The sequence below is a fragment of the Diorhabda sublineata genome, chromosome 3 (assembly GCF_026230105.1).
Source record: "Diorhabda sublineata isolate icDioSubl1.1 chromosome 3, icDioSubl1.1, whole genome shotgun sequence".
In the NCBI taxonomy this organism is placed as follows: Eukaryota; Metazoa; Arthropoda; class Insecta; order Coleoptera; family Chrysomelidae; genus Diorhabda; species Diorhabda sublineata.
In genome coordinates this window covers 7,485,306-7,502,963 of record NC_079476.1, presented here as the reverse complement: position 1 = coordinate 7,502,963, position 17,658 = coordinate 7,485,306, and the positions used below count along the sequence as shown (strand labels likewise).

Genomic DNA, 17,658 nt, shown 5'->3' with positions numbered 1-17,658 from the left:
TAGTGAAACCAAATTTTCATTTCTGTAAAGTATATGTTTGGTAGAGATGTAATTGAATATGCCAAAGTACTCACCTCGTCTAAGGACATTTTGATTATCTGAAATAAAAAAAAATATCAATAATAGAGAAAATATATTTACGACAGGAATTTTCATTTTAAGTACTGGTAATGTGTAGAATATTTTTATGTTTTATCGATTATCTATAACTATCAACTATTCTCATGTTTCTAATTAAAGACAGAAGCTCCTCTATAATGATTAGAACAAAATACTCAATTCAAAGTATTCTTTATAGAACAACGTTTTCCGCACAAAATACTCTTCACTACAACTAATACATTTGTCCCATTGATGCTTACAGTGCTCAAAAAATTTTTGTATTTATCTGTACAATTAGCTGACCGATCCTACTTCTTTTTTCTCTAATACTCTTCAATATTACTGAATATACTGTTTATACCACCACTACACCAACACTCACAATTACACTGACTGACGTGCGTTTCGATAACCAAGATATCGTCTTAGACTGCGAAGAGGTAAACTGCGAAACGCGCGTCAGAAAGTGTAATTGCGAGTTTTGGTATAGTATGAATATCGAGAATGGTTCCAGAAATTTCAATTCTTCAATGTTGTGGATTCGTTCTTCTTTTCATGCGTGGAAATAAGAAAAAGTCACACCGAGCCAGGTTAAGCTAGTAAGGTAAGTTTAAAAGCGATAACATGTCATTTTTAGTCAAAACCTGTTAAACGGAGATGACTGTGCAGATGTATTGTCATTTTTCGTCGCAATTTTAACGCTCTCAAATAAAAAGTTTGCTGCCTGAAGCACAAGATCTGTAATTTTCATGGATTCGAACAAATGATAGGCGTCCAGAGCAATGTTTGTTGTCATCAATAGACTTTGCTAACCGCTAACCACTCATACTTACGATTTCTTCCAACAAAGAGTTTTATCTTTGTTGTTTACCGAGTAGAAAACAAAAATTTCATACGAAACAAAAACAAATAAGCGCTAGGAAATGGCTGCAGATGAATAGGAACAAGCCACGTTGACAACGCAAACAGCAAATTAAAATGAACTACGACATCCAACGTCCCGTAGAAGAAATACATACTACAAAAGCCCCGTCCACGGATATCAATGCTATTCTAGTAATTATTGGGTTCTCGTATTATTTTAGTATCAAACCACAAGGAAAAATGTTCAAATTGTTGTTTGAACTATAATGCAGTATAAGCAGTTCTATATTTCAACAGACAATAAAATAAGTTATAAAAAATTTCCAAGTTTATTGATTTAATTGTTAATTTGGGTACCATGTTAGCTCAAAAACAAAATCGTAAAAATATTTGGCGGGTAATATGAAACTTTGATCCCCCACGAACACTAAAGACCAATCAGCAATAATGACAGTGAATCGGTACTAAAGAAGGCCAATACCGTTCTTTTGAAATCCACGCGGTATAATTTACATCGACTACCTTCAAAAAGACGCACAAATAATAGTAAATATTATGCCCACTTACTGGGTGGATTTGTTGAGGATTTAACAAAAATACCACCGTATTGGACCAAGAAAGAAATTCGAAAAAGTCTACTGCTGCAGACATTGCATGGTATCAGAAACCATTTTAACAAACAACTCCGTAGGCCGACCTACTTTCCGGATATAACCACAAGTGATTATGCATTGCTACCAAACCGGCTAAAATAGCTCGGCGGATTATTCACAAAACAATTTATTTTTTCCTTTTATGAATGTTGGATGCAATCGCCATCGAACCGAATTTTTATTATTCTGAAATCTTGATAGAACCCTTAACTCTTCCCGTCGCTTACAAAATTATCAGGAAAAAATGATAATAGAAATTGTGAAAATGAATTATTCAGCAACCAAGCGATTTACAGGAAATAAAAAGTTCATTAACAACCTGTTCGTTGTTTACATCCATATTGTTGCTCAAAAATCCCCTCATATTCTGTAAAAACATAACTTTAGAACTATATTTCGATGAGTCTATGAACAAGAGCCATGCACAAGAAGATTGCGTAATATCGAGTTCCTGCACTAAACTATCAATATCAGTACAGGTACATAACGAACTTTCCATATTTCAAAAAGTGGAAAAGGCAGCATATGATTGTTACGGCAGAAGAAATAAAGGCGTTTATGGGTATTCTTATACTCTGGTTATAGTGTTTGCCCAGGAATAAAGAGCTACTGGGATACAAAGCTGAACATGAGAAATAAATACATTATTTTTGAATGTATGCGGATGGAAAGATTTATATTCATTGCGAAATTTTTTCACGTTGCTGATAATAACAGTATGGTGCCTAAATACCACCTTTAGGTACATGATGTATTTTGAAGTTAATCGGGGAAAAATACGCCAGTACCAAACCCTGAATATGAAAAGTATCAATCCCCTTGATGTCATTTTAAGTTCAATTGATTGCCCCATCATATAAAAAAGTAACCTTATCACGCAGTGAGGGACAATTTATTCACTAGCTTGAACCTTCTAAAGCATATGAAAGAAAGGAGGTGTTCGTATACTGGATCCATTCGGTAAAATGTAAGTTAACAACATATGAACAAATGAAGAAACTGGATCTTGATTTCGAAGCAAAATAGAAAGAAAAGACGGATTTTCATTGAGAAATGTATGGAAAACAGTGTGGTAGCAGGTGCATCAAATTCTCTCGGAGAATCTCAAATCACGCTTGTGAAGAGATATTCATGCAAAAAAACATATAAATGTACCTCAGCTATCAATTATTTCCATCTACAATGAAAATATGAGAAGAATTGATCAAATGGATCACGACATAAATCAGTACCGTAATCAATCAGAAAGAAGAAATGAATACTGTCATGGTTAATAGACGCAGCAATAAAAAATACTTGGTAGATTTACAGAATTACAGGAAGGAGAATCACTAAATTGAAATTCAGAAGAGAAATCGTCATAACATATCTGGGAAGACACAAAATAGTTGTGAAATCTGTGGGTCCAATAGCTACGTCGCACATAGATCGTTTTTCAGGATTTAGGCGGCCAAAATAATTTTATGTGATATTTATATTACAAAATAGTTACATAAAAAGAATTCTGTGTTTGGAATAACTCATCGAAATTATTTGTTGGTGCACGGTGGTTAGGCGCACCTACTTGTGATTTTTTATCAAAAAATATTTTATTCGAGATCGTAGTTGATTTTAAAGTGTTTTTTAATATTATATTGAAAATACATATGACATACTCACGGCTTTCCCCAAGGAGGGACAGCTGTCTACGTTTTAGTAATACTTTCAGGTATGTATTATTAAATAAAACAAATTTTATTTTGTTCTAATAAGTAAGTAAATATATTATATTATTAAAAGGATCTTTACATTCGTTATACAATATTAAAGTTACATAAGCTAAATAGATAATCACTAAAAATAATCAATCATACATTGGAGACTTATTCATCTGCATTTAAATTTTCGCTGCTTTCATCAATTTCCATTGGTCGGTTTGGCTCAGCAGGAATTAATAGCTGCATTGTCTCAGGCAAAAATAATTTTGAAGCGGTTTTTTTCGTCTTTATCATGGAACTAATAAATGGGTCGGATGTTAATAGTAACCTATGATAAATATCTAAGTTGCATTCTTCCTTCGAAAACTTGCGAGCAAAGTTTAGGCGATAAGACCTAAAATGTTTATTGCGGGCCTCAGCAGCTTCTTCCGAAAGTTGCCCTATCGGCAACAACGAATTTTCTATTATTGAACCTCCATGAATTAAGACCTTATGCATCGTTGCGTTGGAGTCATAGGATAACTCAACATATAGTTTCGCAGTTTCCATGGCGTATTTATCATATTTTACTACGTCAATCTTATGGCCGCTTGATATGGCTTCTAATATCACTTTTAATCTAATAATCAAGTCATAACTTATCCCAGTGATTTCTGCAGCCAATTCAGAGTTCTCGAAGAATCTTCTGCTGGTATTTCCATCGTTTGTGTTTCCGAAGTTACTTTTTGGCATATCGACTAAGAGACCTGTCTCCTCTCTAAATCTTTGCTGAACATTAAGTTTCTTCTGCTTTTATAGATTTTTTTCTTCTTCGGTTCGTCTCTCGCGATATTTTTTCACGGACAATTTATATGCTAAATGCAGCACACTTTCGAATATCCGGATTCTTGCATGTAATACGGAAAGGCCAAATTCAAGAGCTTCAGGGCATACATCATTTTTTTTGTTAAATCATTAAAATCTTTTGATGTAGCTCCACATATATAACATCTGCTGGTCGATTTGGTGTCTGTAGCTGCATTGCAGACCTTTCCGTCAACCATAGTCAATTTAAAACTATGTTGAAAAAAAATTCTCTCCATTGAGGTCAACTTTCGTCAAGTTTAATGAGTTTGCACTATTCTTTACATAATTGATTTCTTCTTTTGTGATGTCCGTAGATTCTTTTACGAATCTAAATCTTATTGGACGGCAATATCTAGGTGAAGATGGAGTTGGATTTTGCCACACGATTTTACTTTTATCCTCACCACAAACAATTCGTAGAGGTACAAATGAGCTTATAAAAATATTAGCATCAGATTCATCTTCGTTTGAGAGTCTTTGTTTAAACTGGGCTTGTTGAGAGCCGTCACAACCCCATTTGCAGATTAACAGTAACGAGTTCCTTTCAACGGCATCAAGTGTGGGTAAGACTTCTTCTAAGAAGAGGGATAATCTGGTTACAGTGTGATCCAACAAAGATTGTAGGTTTCCTTATGCGCAGGTAGACGTCACTCGTAATGACTCCTTGGGTGGGTAGCAATCTTTTTTGGCCTTCAATAATAATTCATAATGTGGATAGAATCTTTTGTTCGTTGCTCGAATAATTTCGTACTGTCCTCTGGTCAAATCGGCTTCAACAAACATTGTCAGTGCTTGTAGAGGAGTAATGGGCTCTATTTCTTTAGACTTTGAATGTCTGTTTTCATAATCACTGGCAGACGCAGAAGAATATGTAATGTCTTTTAAAACAGTAGACGCGTTTCTTTTTCCTTCTGTTTGTAAAATTACTTGTGCCGCGTGAACAATTACTTCTTCGTCGTAAGATGCGTGGACTCCTTCAGTTTTTCTTCTCTTTGTTCTTTCGCTAGATTCGGTAAAAGATTTGGTACGTCGTCCTGGCCTTTGATGCGTGTCTACGGGGATCTCAAATGTTCCTTCCAAGCAAGAATTATTGGCCACCAAAAAGTTTTCAAGTATTCTATGTGCCCGAGTCCACCTCTTTATCATTTAAAATACGAAAACTTCTTTTTTATCACATTTTTATGTTCTTCTGTGTCCCCGTAACACACGAGTAAATAATTTTCTAAATATTTAATTTTTTCATTTATCGATAATGAATGTTGCTCGTTCATTTTATCGAAGAGGTATTTACGAGTCAACATTTTCACCCCCTAGATTTTTTTCTATTTTTGTCAAAAAAATTTCAAACTCGTTTATTTTTAAAACTAGCAGCTGATTTTAAGCAGTTTTCTTTATAAGACTTTATACTTTATAATGAAATCAAAAATGTAACTCGGAAAGGTGCGGAAGTAAAGTTTTTTGTTCGATTGAAATTGAAAAATAAAGTAAAAACATTTCTAAAAAAGGGTATTATTAACGGCTCATTAAGTCATTTATTGACAATATATTTAATACAATTTCATATTAATTTAATAAAGGCTTACCTTTATTATTGGTATCCATCACTTAAACAAGCAAATATGACACGACACATAAAATATTCACAGAAGAAAATGATATACGCAAAGGGCGTCAAGAACTTTCACGTGCAGTAAGTGCGACAATCAAGTTTCGACTAGTAATGCAGCGCGCTCGCGCAGTCTAGGGATGTGGGTGGGGTTGGCTATTGTTCGTCAGGTAGTCTACTATTCCAGGAAAAAAATGTCATTAGTGGATTATTGGAATTTCGATATTCACAACGGTATAACTATCATTTACTTGGAGAGGTGGAAACTAATAAATGACGGAGGTGTGTGAATAATATTGGATTGTGTTTGAAATACAATATTCAGTTTCATATAAAAAAAATGATTATATATCATATGAGATGAAAAAAATACTATTAAAAACGATTAATACAGTAAATAATCTAATATTTTTCAAATATAACACACAAACATTGTTTTCGTACCAATCGGGCATTAGACTAAGTCCATTTAATAAAGAAATGTATAGAAATTTAATTTTTGATAAAAAATAATTCTCGTTTGGTGAGTTTAGAATGGTCTATATATTTGAAAAATTTACATCCAATAATCTATATTTGAAAATTTCACCTCAACTTAAAAGGTGATTAAATTTAATCGAAAATTAAAAAAACGGTGTTGGAAAACGTTTATCAAAAGTATTCAAAAATAAAATGATCCTCCGAATGTGGATAAAGTTAGCCCAGCCTTTTTTGAAATTTGTGATAATTTGTGCTAGGTTTGTGCTATTTGTGCTGCGAAACATATTTTTTTTAATATTGGATGTTATAAGAGCTGAGAAAAAATTCAACAAAAGTGAGCCCAGCCATTTTCGAATTTCGAAAAAAAATAGGGTTGAATTGTGATAGAATTTTGCTATTTGTGCTTAGAGAAAAATTGGAAAAATTAATTAACACCTCTAACCAAAAATCTAATCATCTTAGGCCACTGTGCAGTCGGTATGAAAAATTATTTCATCGAAATTAATGATTAAATTTCGATAATTGTGGATTTCATAGGGGCAACAAAGTTCACCACCCTCGTACTAGACAAAGGAATTTTTCATCATAAAAGTAAATGTTATGGCGAGTTGTGCTAGGACACTGGAACTTTAAAAACTTGTTAACCTGTATACTGTATATATTTTTTCCAGAATTATACTTATCAATATTATAATAATTATAATGATAACTACATCATTCATAGGCAAATGAAAAAAAATATCCATGTTTTAAGTCGGATTTTTCAAGGAAAAATTAGACTATTACGGTAGGCATGACTAGAAGAAAAATGGGGGGCACATCATTTTTCCCATGTTTTGAGACCTCCTGAACACGATTATGATGGTTTTTCGAATGTCTGTAGTTTTTATATATATATATCTATATATCTGTTTAAGCTACAATTCTTATTTTCGTCTCTCGAGCAATTGCTATGGGTCCGATTTGGTTCAAAATTAGCATACATGGCTTTTTGGCGGCGGATTGATGTTATTAGAGTTTGGTTGAAAACAAATGAATATTTCGAGGGGTCGCAGTGCAAAAAAAGTGATTTTTGACCTTTGCTCACCTCTGCAGGTCAAACGAAAAGCGACTGAAAAATGAAATTTCACATGTAGGTTCAATTAGTTGCGAGATAATTTCCTGTCTAAGGTCGAAACTTTCCATCTCCAGCCCTCTCCATTTTATGGTCATTTTTGTTATATTTTCTTATTTTTTGGCCAGAAAAAATTTAACTAGAGGGTTCGAACTTCGCATGCAAGTAGGCGTGATGTTGAAGAATTGTCTTTCTCAAGTTGAAAGTTTTCTTCTTCAGTTCTTCTAGCACAAAACGCCCGAAATCATTTTGATCGTTGTAATTGTTGAACTGGACCGCCTCCTATTTAATGAATAATACGAGTATGATCGTTGCTGGGTGATTTTTTTTACTTCCCATTTTCGAAATTTCTTGTCATTATGACAGTTTTTTCTTTGTTGTCAATTGGAATTGAACAAGAGGGTTCGAGACCACCGGGTCTATTGAAATTATGAATTTTCATTCGAGAGAGAGAGAGTTAAGTTGTGAAATGAAAAGTTATTGAGGAATAGCAAATTTTCCATATAAACAAATAAGATTGAGAATTGATATCATTTCCAAGAAATTCATTTTATGGAAAGATTTGTTTGTGTATTAGTTAAATTCTTCATTCGACGAAAAATTCGACTTTCGTGATGGAGCTCTGCTGCTCACGGCTTTTTCTTTTGTCATTTGTGATTGTTTATAAAAAATTATCCAAAAAAATCATGCTAGAAGTTGTTGTTTCGCAAAACCAATCGATTCTACGGGAAACATTATGAAGAGAAGTTCATTTTGTCAGCGTTAAACGGTAATAAACAATGGAACAATAAATTAATATTAGTACAACTCAGCACAATCTATGAAATCCACATTTATCGAAGTTTAATCACTAATTTCGATAAAATAATTTATCGTACCGACTGCACAGTGGCCTAGGATGCAAGCATAACCTTTACTTTTGCGATTAAAAATTTCTTTGATCTCTAGAAAATCTAAAATGGCTGAGCTATTTTTTTTAAAAATTTTTATCAGCTCATAGAAATTCCAGTATTGTAAAAAAAAATTGTTTCGCAGCACAATTCAGCAAAACTTTTATTTTTTTGAATTTCGAAAAAGTTTGGGCTAACTTTACCCACATATCCTCCGAATTAACGCCTTTACCACTATTTTTCTAATCAAAGTAGGTGGGTGCAATAAATGTTAGGCACTAAAAACTGTTTACAAAACCACACGTCGCTCCTCACATACTAAGGGGTTAACATGACCGTGAAACAACATTAACATACAAAAAAACACATTTATTATCTTTGAGGTCAATAATGTCGAGCTACATTCTATTTTTATAATTATATTCTGTACGGCGATTATGTTAATAGCTACAATGAAAATTGCTTCAAAATCATGTAGAATGGAAGAATATTTGCTTAACTGCATCAATATTCGAATAAATTTGTTTTTGAATTAACCAGAAAAAGCATACTCTCATCTATGAGAGAATTTATTCCTCAACATAGACCTGTCTAGAGGTTGGTTTAAGGTTTAAAATAACAACTTGAGTGACCTTAAACACCGATGAAAAAAATCAACGATAAATAAAAGTATATTCAATTTCAAGATAGACAAGAAATAAATATGTAACCTAAGCTTGTGATCCCCATATGGACAAAATCACTTATTGGCCATTCCGTTGAAGTGCATAACCGTCACCTACAGTCTATGTATCATTTTATAGGATTGGAATCTTAAATTCGTTAAGAATCGATTTTCATATATAAGGGGCCTGGTATGAGAAAAATGTGAGGAGTAAAATCTATCGATGAATGACCTCGTTACGTTTTTGGTGCGCACCCTTTGATGCACAACTTTCTAATTTGTCAGTGTCAACATACTTATATTGCTGTTATTGTGACGTTTTAATTTTTATCATTGTGTTGCGCTAAAGTGAACTGAAAGTATTTTCAAATAACTATGGCAGAAAGAGGTGTAGATGATATTGCCGGAACATCTAACAAACACGTGGTTGCACATCTGAAATTGACTATTGTAAAAAGTTTAATGTAAAATGTTTCGTCGATTAGTTATAATAAATGTATATGAAATGAATAAATTGAATAAATATATATATTTATATATGTATATTATTTTCATTAATTAACAAATTTACCCTTTTTTAAACTCTTTTTGCGTCTGGTTAGACTATCGAACTTAAGGAGTAAACTCCAGTCGTGCGTCGGAGCTGACACACACAATTTTTTTTGTACTTTAAGAGCTTCTCCCAGTTTTGTGCATAAATTTGATTTTCAACAATATTTTAAGTATTTGCAACTGCAACTCCTTCAAGTGGTGGGTCACAGTCACTTCCACTACATACAATGTGAGCAATACTAACCACTTTTTCTGCAGCCGCACCCTGTTTTACGAGAGCAAAATGTAATTTTCAAGACGTTCTTGATGCTGTTGGTTGCATTATTTTGATTGGTTTTAAGTATTTATCTGATTTCTAACCCCAATTTTAGGGAAATATCAAAGTATTATTTTTCCATTGTTGAACTTGCAGGTACACTCTTTTGATATGTTGTTTTGCTGCTTCCTGTGTTGGAAGTTATGAACTGAGTTGTACGCTCTTGTCTTTTGAAGCTAATGCTATAAAACACTTGTATCGCAGTTCATGTGGGTCACAGATCACAGTCACTTCCACTACATACAATGTGAGCAATACTAACCACTTTTTCTGCAGCCACATGCTGCACCGCACCCTCTTTTACGAGAGCAAAATGTAATTTTCAAGACGTTCATTGATGCTGTAGGTTGCATAATTTTGATTGGTTTTAAGTATTTGATTTCTAATCCCGATTTTAGGTAAATATCAAAGTATTATTTTTACATTGTTGAACCTGCAGGTATCGCAGTTTATTAAGTTTTTGGCGCAGTTTTAGCACCATACATGGTGAGAATACAATAAATACCTCCATTAAAAAGTATTTCTTCATTATGGTCTTGAATTATAAAAGTTTCAGCTGCTGTACGTAATTTCTGTTCTTATTGAAAATTTTCATAAAATAATTTCCTCAATTATTATAAAAAACAGATGTAGTATCACATCCAGTATGCATGAATGAAAAAGAGATGATTTTGGTAATATTTGCATATTTTTTCAACATGGTTTTTGTTGCATAAACTCGTTGCAACTCATTATTTTTAAATGGTTTTAAGAAAAACATTTCTTTATCATCAGGTGCTAACGCCATTAATATCACCAAAACATCAATCACTTCTGCTATAACGACCACATCTTGGAGGAACTATCAAGAGCTGATTGTACAATTAAACATCTGCATCACTTTCTGCTTGACTCCATTCAATATTATTTTCAGCCAATTTTTCATAGAAAAGATTTATAAATCTATTTTTATTTTTGCTGTTTTCTAAAAATGTCTCTTTAATTGAATTCATAGACATATATTCCTCAAACAAATAATCGATTGAAGTATCACTTTTATGTCTGTTATACTGTTGAAAAATATCCATAAACTTTTGATTTTTCTTCTATTTTAATCTATGAAGTAACATACCACAATCGATAATGTAATCTGTATGGTGATGATTGAATGGGTTCCAGAGGGTGAGACTGTCAACCAAACTATTTGTGAGTTTTGGCAACACTGCGAGAACGAGTTCGTAAAAAACGGCCCAATTTTGCACCAGGACAACACAGCTGCTCATAACGCGATATCTGTGAAGCAGTATTTGGCCAGTAAGCACACTCCAGTGCTCGAACATCCGCCGTACTCACCAAAATTGCAATCGTGTTTTTTTTGTTTCCGAAGATAAAACCTGCTTTGAAAGGGACCCGATTTGAGTCGATGGAAGCGGTAAAGCAAAAAACGGCGGAGTTCTTAAAGGCACTCGCCAAAGAAGACCAGCACTGCTTCGATCAATGGAAAAAACGTATGGAAAGGTGTGTGGCGAGGAGAGTATATTGAAGGGGAATGTAGATAATTTTTATAATAAAACCCTTTTTCGTAACCAGTCTGTTTTCTTTCATAATATCTCAGCAGGTATCAAATTGAGTTTTCTTCATGGAGAGAAGCGCTCTCCCGGTGCATGTCGGTTAGAGGAAGGGTGACTAATGCTCGTGTACATACTTGGAAATGTGTGTAGAACGGCACTCTCGCATCGCACGATAGTTACGGATGGAAAGCTAAAGCTCAGTGATACACTTGGAGATTAGGTTAAGTTAGTCAATTTACTTTATGATTTTGAGTCATAACGGCCACGTAAAAAGTTTTTTTTAGCTAAAGTTGGTGTTGGAAACTTTTTATTTCTAAAATCAATATTTTTGGAAATATTTAGTTGGTAAAATTGTCTTTGTCTAATCAAAAACAAGCTTTGGCAAACATATATTATTATATTATTATAAAGTGTTCAATTGTTCCATATCGACCGATCACATGCTTTTGTTTTCGACATGTTTATCTTGGAAATAAATAGATTTCACATTTTAAAATTATAGATGCAAAAAAACAATGGAAAATATCAATTTCGCTAAGAGTATTATAAATTAAGTCTAGTTGTAGATACTGTTTCTATTTGATATAGTCAAATCTGTCTTTGTCAATTCTCTATTGTCAACTTTTTAATTTTTAACTATAAAAATTTTCAACCTCTACTCTTAATAGTAATATTCTAGCCATAATTAATATGCTTAAACGAACAAACTTGCTTTAGAAATACAATGCTTCAAACCGATTGATTGGCCAAGCTGCTATTACTGGCCCATATCCCTCATTCTTCAACTAACCTATAGGCGAATAACTAGGTTTCTGCCATCAATACTTCCGCTAATTGTGGGATAAGAAATGTGTTTTTAGAAGCTCAGGGATGTAGTACTACTAACATTGATTGCAAGATGAATGTGGTGTACGGTGACCAATGTATGAATGACTGCCAGCGCCGAGGGAAAATTTTATAGAAAATTTACCGAAGGTCGAACTGATGACCATGGCAAAAGTGGTCAAGGGCGCAATTGCAAGTTTAGTTGACTAGAAGTCATCCGGGTTATTTACAACGGGGGAACAAGGGTTCATGCAAGCACCTGGACCGGAAAAGCACATAAAATTTGTCGAATATATCACAATTATGTAAAATTACAGTTAAAAAGAAAATAGTAATCAACTTTGGGAAATTACTTAACAAAATTCTATCAATTGCCAGCATTGTATGAACCATCTATGAATTAAGAAATTAATTTGGATAAATACAAAGTGGTGAAAAATGTCATAAACAATTAACTTTCGAAGCTGGGGTAGGTTGCTAGTATTTTATTAAATTGATTATCTTTTATATAAATCTTTATAGTAGCATTTTATCTACTTTTTAGTGTTATATTCAATATAATTGATACTAAATATATTTTGCAATTAATATACACTTTTTCTGACATCAACTGCGATTGATGATACATGAGTTTTTCCATAATTTCGAGCACACGATAAACATTTCGATATGATCACATATATCTTGTTTATCCTCTTATCTAGACGTTTCGTTAAATCTTGAGGCAGAATTTCATGTTTATTTTGCACTTGCTAGGGTTTTATCTAAAATTATTTTCAAATGAGCAGAAATAGTAATGAAAAGTGATAAAGAATCAAATCAAAAGTCAAATAAAAAGGAATTAGAAATATTATCTTCTGGATCTGTTTTTTTTTCGTTTGTTCTAAAAGTAAATTGCTTAGTGGCAGGAAACGGCTCTATACGTTTTATGATCACGCCGTTCCTTCACTACAGTTGCCCATAGTACAAACCAGTGCTACGAAGCTGAAGGTAGCTGAAGTGTTACAAACATTTATCACAAAATGAGTGCAGTGTACGGTGAACCCAGTATTAGTGATAGTACAATCATCGTGAGAAAATACTCGTATGTAGAAAATTTGAAAGTCGAGTCTAAGTCCATAAGCTGGTCAAGGTCGATAAGTGCAACTTTGGTAGATCAAGCCAAGTGATCCAGGAGACAAAGAGGTTTGTGATTAAAGTCTATTTATCGAAGAAAAATAGTGGACCAAAATAATCATTATTGTTCTATATCAGAGGCACCATAATATACCACAAATAAAAGACCGCTTTGGGGGGGGGGCTATACCGCATTGCCGCAAAAGCCGCTAGATCAGGTGTAGCACAGGGACGGCATTTGGCATGGAATTATCGTACTGCAATGAGATTGTTCAATTTTGTCTGCTGCGTAATTTTCTTAAACATTGGCATTTATGAAACGGATACAGCTGATGAAGTTGTTGACATTAGCTGTACTCCGCCAAGAGCTAAAAATCTTCATTTTAACGCTGCGGAAAACAAATAATTGTGAATATTTATAAGAATGGAATGCAAAAAAATGATGACAATACTGTTGATGACGTTATTTCTAAAATGGCAAATATTTCGGGAGTGGCCGACCCAAAAAAGTATCCTTCAAGAAAAATAATTAACAATTCAATTGATAATTTCGACAAAAGCGCCATCAGAAGAATTGTGTACAATTTTTTCTTTCAATATGAGTTACCTGTGGATAAAGTTGAGAGTAGTTAACGAAGATAAAGACTTGCCGGATTTTAAAAGATCAACATTCTATAATTTATTGAATGAAATGGGACTTCAAAACAAAAAACGAGGAAGTAACAGTTTATTGTTAAATAAAGCAGAAATACGAGGATATATTGAAAAATTCTTAGCCTACTATAGAACCAAACAAAATTTCAAAGTCAAAATATTTTATTACTCAACATATTCTCCTCTTATTTGGATACATTTATTACAGCGAACCTGCAACGTCTCTAAACCTTTAAAAAAAATGTTTCTTCTTGGTCTGCAAACAAGACTTCCACAGCTTTTATTACCTTCTCGTTGGAAGAAAATTTATGACCTTTTAAACTTTTTTTCAGTTGAGGAAAGAGATGATAGTCGGACGGAGCCACATCTGGTGAATAAGGGGGGTGTTCTAGTTATTCAAACCCTAAATCACGAATTTTTTGCATGGCAACATGAAATTTATGTGCAGGGGCGTTGTCTTTGTAAAAACAAAACACCTATGGACAGCTTTCCGCGTCTTTTGTCTTCAATTTTTTCCCGTAGAGTGGTCAGTAATGTTGAATAATAATCTCCAGTTATTGTTCTACCCTTATCCAAGAAATCAATCATAATTATTCCATGGCAATTCCAAAAAACTGAAGCAAGAACTTTCTCAGCAGATGTTTGGACACGAAACTTCTCAGATCTTGGAGAAGCAGAGTGTCGCCATTCCATCGATTGTTGCTTTCTTTCTGGATCGTCGAAATTTGCCCAAGTCTCATCCATAGTAACAATTCGGTTTAAGAAGTCTACACTTTTTTCAAATCGAGGACAGATCGAACGCGATGATGCTACCCTTCCGCGCTTTTGGTCAACATTCGAACATTTGGGGATCCATTTTGCAACAATTTTTCTCATGTCCAAATTGACGTGAACTTCAGATAACCGTTTTAGCCCAATTCCACGGTCTGATAAAATTATGTCATGAAATGCATCGATATTTTCGGGGACTGACACAGAAACTGGTTTTCCCGATCGTTCATCATTTCAATGGAAAATTTACCTCTTTTGAAGCTTGCAGTTCAATTTTTCACGGTCGCATACGAAGGTTCTTGATGACGGTTCGTTACTTCAATTTTTCGATTTTCACAATTTCGGAGGACATCTTTTTTCTTTTAATTTATTGCATAACTCTGGTTTACTTTTTTGACGTCAAACTTTACATTGACACTTCTAATAAGTTATTGTTCGTTGCTATGGTAACGCAATATTTTGTTTATGCATGGAAAGGGTCTAGGCTAACTAGATATCAATACAACCTCGTAATTGTGTGGATGCGAGAATACCTTGGAAAAATTAAGATATTTTGTGAAGAAAATAGAGATATTTACTACCTGTATGAAACATGGGTAAACGCTGGACATGCAAAGGATAAGGTTTGGGTGGACTCTTCCATAAAATCCTCAGGGCAAGCACTCTTGGATAGATTTTCCACTGGATCAAAAAACCCATCAGGTAGGTAATATTTCAAAAAACTATTTTATTTAGTGTGACCTGTCTGTGTATGTATGTATGTAATCAAATCTAAGTAGTTCATTTTGATTGACACTTACTTATAGCAGATCTCTTCCTATTTGATCAAATGCTATCTCCAAAACTATAAAACAAATTAATTTCGTTACCTTTATTTATAATTTCTCACTTAATTGCCTAATTCTAAATATCAAGTTATTTTAACCTATTTCATTTTTAAAGCCATATTGTAAGTCCTCTAAAATATCATTCAAATAAAAGCTTGTTCCTAAAGAGATTTTTTTACCGGAGACTGTCACGAGAAAATGGACGGTTTCGAAAATTGTTTTTCGAAAACTCTACCGCAGCTTGAAGAGAATTGTGTTGTCGTATTAGACAATGCTTCATATCACACGAGGAAACTTGAGAAAATTCCAACAATAGCAACTGAATCAGGTATTCAAGAAAGGCTTTCTTCTAAAAATATCGATTTTGATGAAACGATGGTTAAGGCAGAACTTTTAGAAATTGTCGATAAGCATGGAAATAAGTATAAGTCAAACATTATTGATGAACCGGCCAAAAAGCAAAATAAAACCATTTTACTATTACTGCCCTACCATTGTGAACTCAATTCCATTGAGTTGATCTGGGCAAATGTTAATCAATATGTTGTAGCAGAAAATAAAACATTGACGTTAAGAATATTTTTCATGAAGCTATTTAGAGCTGATAAGTGGAAAAAGCATATTCAACATATCCAGGAAAAGGTTGAATCCAAAATGTGGAATTTAGACATTGCCATTGATTTACAAGTTAGGCCTCTTATTATAAATGTTGACAACAGCGGAAGCTCAGTGTCATCTCATGGAGAATAAGAAAATGTGTTTATTGAGGTAAAAGATGAAGATTCTATTTTAATGTTTGAATACACATATTTAATCACGTTTACATTGTGCATAATTATTTATAATTTATATTATTAATCTGTTGTATAAAACCGCAAATTATTCCTTAAACGCGGCCTGTTACATACTCGGCTTTTGCGTTTGCAACTCTGATCATGTGCACTATGCGTGAATATTTGTATATTTACTATTTTTCTTCAATAAATAGAGGATAGTGAACTGTTTTATGTATAAACTTGAGGTCATCGAGCTAAAAAACCAAAAACAATGTGACTGTTGGTTTCCATAAATGTTTAGCGAAAGCCCCAAAAGTGAATTGCCTCACACGGTATAAAAATTAAAGAAATAGTTCCTTAAATACTATAGTCAGGAGAGGTGACTTGAGTTCTGTTTCCGAAAAATTTGTTCTTGTTGATTTTATGGATCAGAGAACAGCAATTACAAAGGATGTCAAATATGATACGAAATAAACGTAGAGGGGTGCTCTAATCTCTTGTGTACAATATTTAACCGTATAATTACAAGATAACTTCTTCACCAAAAGTTCAATTGAGAAATCTCTGATAACTCACCTAACAATTATTGTAAATTTGTGAAGCTTGGCTATACAACGCTTAGATAGTAACGAAAGGACCTTCTTGAGCTCAATTACGGCATATTTTTATGGAGAGGTTATAGAAAAGTTGGTCTCTCATTCTGACGAATTCCTTGACTTTCATATTAACTTTTGATTGGAAGTAATACTGTACCAATCTTCTGGTAGAAAAATTATTTTATTTTCTAAATATGACTCTCATTTATGAAATATAAGAGCTTAAAAAAGAAAACAGTCTTCGTACATTCTATAGAGTCGGCAAAATAATGATTTTTTCTACGACCGTGCGTTTTAACCCACTTTCCCGCACGCATTATAGTTTTGAAAGTGTCACTTTCCCGCACTAGTGCGGGAAAGTGACATTTTTCAAAGGAGAAACAACTATCAAACCACCCGGGTTTGATATCAATTGCTATGACAACCCAAGCGTGTAATTGTTACTAAAATGTCAAAGTTGTTCAAAACGTCTTGGAAGTGACCGAATAAGAACAATCTTCTTCTAAATTAAACCACATTAAACCGAATCCGATACAATAATATTAATGGATTCATCCGACGAAGAACTTCCCGAAGCCATTTTGAAGGCTGCAAATGAAGCTAATTCCGAACTGTTACCTGCCAAATCCAGACTAAAGTATGAGAAGCAATACGACCATTTTGTTACATGGTATAAGGTATTTCTGGCGTATTTTTCAGACCTAAGTAAGGTTTTGAAATCTAATACATTATGGTCCCGCTATTCGATGGTAAAAAGTT

The 17,658-nt window shown here is 33.5% G+C and overlaps 1 protein-coding gene across 1 annotated transcript in view; it reads right to left on the bottom strand.

Annotated features, from left to right (window-relative positions):
• LOC130441585 (acyl-CoA-binding protein-like) overlaps positions 1–17,658 on the bottom strand; it is a 38,632-nt gene that overhangs the window by 9,050 nt on the left and 11,924 nt on the right. Inside the window, exon 2 of the mRNA XM_056775319.1 lies at positions 75–98. Within this exon, the coding sequence (XP_056631297.1) occupies positions 75–89 (15 nt within the window). The 5' untranslated portion in view covers positions 90–98. The remainder of the gene's footprint in view (positions 1–74; positions 99–17,658) is intronic.